A 2,969-nucleotide genomic window follows, 5' to 3' on the forward strand; every position below is an offset into this window, starting at 1 on the left:
CTCCAGCCCTCTGATCATCTCCGTGGCCTCCTCTGGACTCGCTCCAAGTGGTCAATATCCTTCTGATATTGGGGGCGCCACAGCTGGACGCAGCACTCCAGGGGGGTCTCCCCAGAGCAGAGCAGAGGGGGAGAATCTCCTCCCTCGCCCTGTCTTGGGCCAGGTCAAGGCATAAAGAGGAGTATCAATCCCGTACCCATATCTCGTGACTGTTCCTTTCTGTTCAGACGGAAGTTACAGAAATCAGAAGTTACCTGCTTTGCTGGGGGGCTGGAGTAGATCGTCTCCGAAGGTCCCTTCCAACCCCTCGCGTTCTGTGGTTCTGTGAAAACCTGAGATCTGCCTTTTTACAGCAAAAACTGTTTGAATAATGCAAGGTGATTGTATGTTCCCCTGGTAGCAGGTCTCTTGGCATACAGAGTACTCCTAACAGCCAGTATTGTATTTTAAAGAGGAAACATTGATGTAACAATTTTCTCAGTTTTTTCCTCACTCAAGTCTCATGATATGAAATGACAGGATTTTTCCCCCCCCTCCCTTTTGAAGCTTTTTATTAGAAGATGGTGAGAGCTTTGGGCAAGGACGAGATAGAAGTTCCCTCCTAGATGACACCACTGTGACTTTGTCTCTGTGCCAGCTCCGAAACGTAAGAAAAAGATTGTGCCCTTGGTCTTATGTCTCCGCTGCAGAAACCGTTGTTTAAAGGGAATAGGGAACAGCAGCTCCTACTGCTCTTCCCACGAATGTCAGTGTACTGATTCCAACAGGACACTTCCTGGCATCCAGGTCAGATTCTGATTTAGGTTTAAATGGTGTTGTCTGCAAAAGCGTATTGGATGTGGTTTTTCTGTTCCTACATTCCCTTCCTCTGTCCCTCCCTTTCCTTATTCTTGTAACCTGCTGTGTATTGGTGTAGCCCATGTAGTCTGTGGTACCTGATAATCTCCAGGGTTGCCGAAGTGTTTTGACAGCAAGTGTCTTCTTGCATTCTTTAAATCCTGTCTGTAGGTGGCTCACAGTCTTAGAGATCAACTCCATTCCGTTGTAGCTCCTTAAAGGCTTTACGCCTAAGGATACCAGTTTCCAGTAGTTAATTCCTAATCTTCGGAATATAGAGCTGTTTAACTAGTTCAAAAGATCACTTCAAAGCATTTTGCCCAGTGCAGTAATGCGATTTTCTTCCAACTTGGGTGGGAAAATCAACATAGGATAACTTTACTTTTGCCTGGCTAAATGATCAGTTACGAGATTTACTGCATCTGTCACTGAAATGTTGTGATTGTTCACACCTTTGCACACGTAGAGCTGTGTTGCTGTAGAATTAGCACTTTATGCTGCACTGTTTGCAGCTTGATTTTTATCATAGCGAATGCAATTCTGTCACAGTCTTTATAAAAAACATTCCACATGATTACAGGGGTTACAGAAAGGAGGGTGACTCCTGGAGTCTCCCTCTCTGCCACCATTACCTGAATTCTGGGAGCAATGTGTCAAATACTTTGTAAACGTGTTTCTTCAGTAGAACTTTGCATTACTTCACACGAATGCATGAAAACAGACCAAAGAACTGGGTTGTTTTGCTTGCTTGGTGGGGTTTGGGGGGCAGGGAGGAGGTTAAAAATATGCAACAGCTGTTTTAAAGGTAATACTGCAGGTCTTACTGTTGTTCCTATGGAAGGGTGGCTTTTTGTAGGCTTAAAAAGACTTAAAAAGCTTTTTAAAAACTTTGATCTGTCATTTTGGATATTGCTCTCTACTTCTATGAACGCAGCAGCAAATAAGCACATGCAGAAGTTTCATTTGGGGAGAGGTACAAGCCTGAACCTTGCAGTGTTAGTTGAAATGAAGTTCTGAACTCGGGCAGTTCTTCAAACGCCGTTCGCAGAGCAGAGTGGTGCTTGTAAGCAAAAGGGGATCAGTGCTGAATGAACTGCGAATGAAGCGCTCTGTCAGTCCCAGGAGGAACAGGTGGTGTGCCACGTGCCTTTCAGTTTGGGATTGGATTGCAAAACAGAGCAGTGCAGGGAGAATGGCATAAAACATTAATCACGGTGCTCTGAAGGTGTCTGAAAACTTCAGGCAGCAGTCCAGGCATGGCTGGCTGTCACCTTCCCACAGAGTCTCTCTGTTCCTGTGCAGCTTTCAGATGCTGCTACGGAAAGCAACTCTCATTTGCCCACCTCTTGAACTGATTAAAAACAAACCCAAGTTGTGCAGTTGCTTTACAGCTACTTGGAGAAGTCCGTGTAGAAAAACAAGGAAATGAAAAGGAACTATGTAATACTATTGATCTATTAATCCATGGCCCATGGAATCTATTTTTTGTCTGGAAATAGGTTTATGAATCAGGTGACTGTTACCTTCAAGCAGAAGAACTTCATTCAACACAAAAAGCCTGTATTAGCAAAAGATTTTAGCATTAAAGGCTCTGTTTCTTTGCTGATAGAGGACTGAGCTAAGGTCTCAAGTTACTAAGTTTGGCAAATGCATTGCTAATTAATAGTCTTCATATTCCACTGAGTATTTTCACTTGAATTCTAAGCAGTATTGTGATACTGAATTATTTTTGTTCTCGTTTCAGAGACTGAAAGATGTTGGTGGGGAAGCATTTTATCCATTGCTCGAAGACGAGTAAGTGTCTCTGTGTGTGTACATACAAAAGGGACTGAATTTGGTGTTACTGGTTTTCTTTGAGTGGCACACTGCACAGCTGGGCACAGCTGTCTTCGGAAAGCAAATCTAACACATCCTTGTTTGGCTCTTCAAGTCAGTGAAAGCTGCTGAGCACTCTGCACTGCAGGGCTTAGGGCCCTGAAGACCAGATTCAAGGTCCTAAGTCTCTTTCTCTGATCTGGAAATCTACTGTTTGTGCTGAATATTCAAAATCATCCATTTATACCTGTTGCTCACTCAGAAATGCATCACAGGGTATTATAAGAGCTGAATATGAACATTATAAAGCTGAACAT

At 43.6% G+C, this 2,969-nt stretch overlaps 1 protein-coding gene across 1 annotated transcript in view; it reads left to right on the top strand.

Moving 5' to 3' along the window:
- The window catches only part of LOC104512810 (TBC domain-containing protein kinase-like protein), a gene marked incomplete at its 3' end in the record, with an annotated part of 8,353 nt that extends 5,722 nt beyond the window's left edge, over positions 1-2,631 (top strand). The window contains exons 7-8 of the mRNA XM_010155926.1: positions 547-646; positions 2,582-2,631. Coding sequence (XP_010154228.1) covers positions 547-646; positions 2,582-2,631 — 150 coding nt within the window. The remainder of the gene's footprint in view (positions 1-546; positions 647-2,581) is intronic.
- Between the last annotated feature and the right edge of the window lie 338 nt (positions 2,632-2,969).

This window comes from Eurypyga helias, unplaced genomic scaffold (genome assembly GCF_000690775.1).
Source record: "Eurypyga helias isolate BGI_N326 unplaced genomic scaffold, ASM69077v1 scaffold39277, whole genome shotgun sequence".
In the NCBI taxonomy this organism is placed as follows: domain Eukaryota; kingdom Metazoa; phylum Chordata; class Aves; order Eurypygiformes; family Eurypygidae; genus Eurypyga; species Eurypyga helias.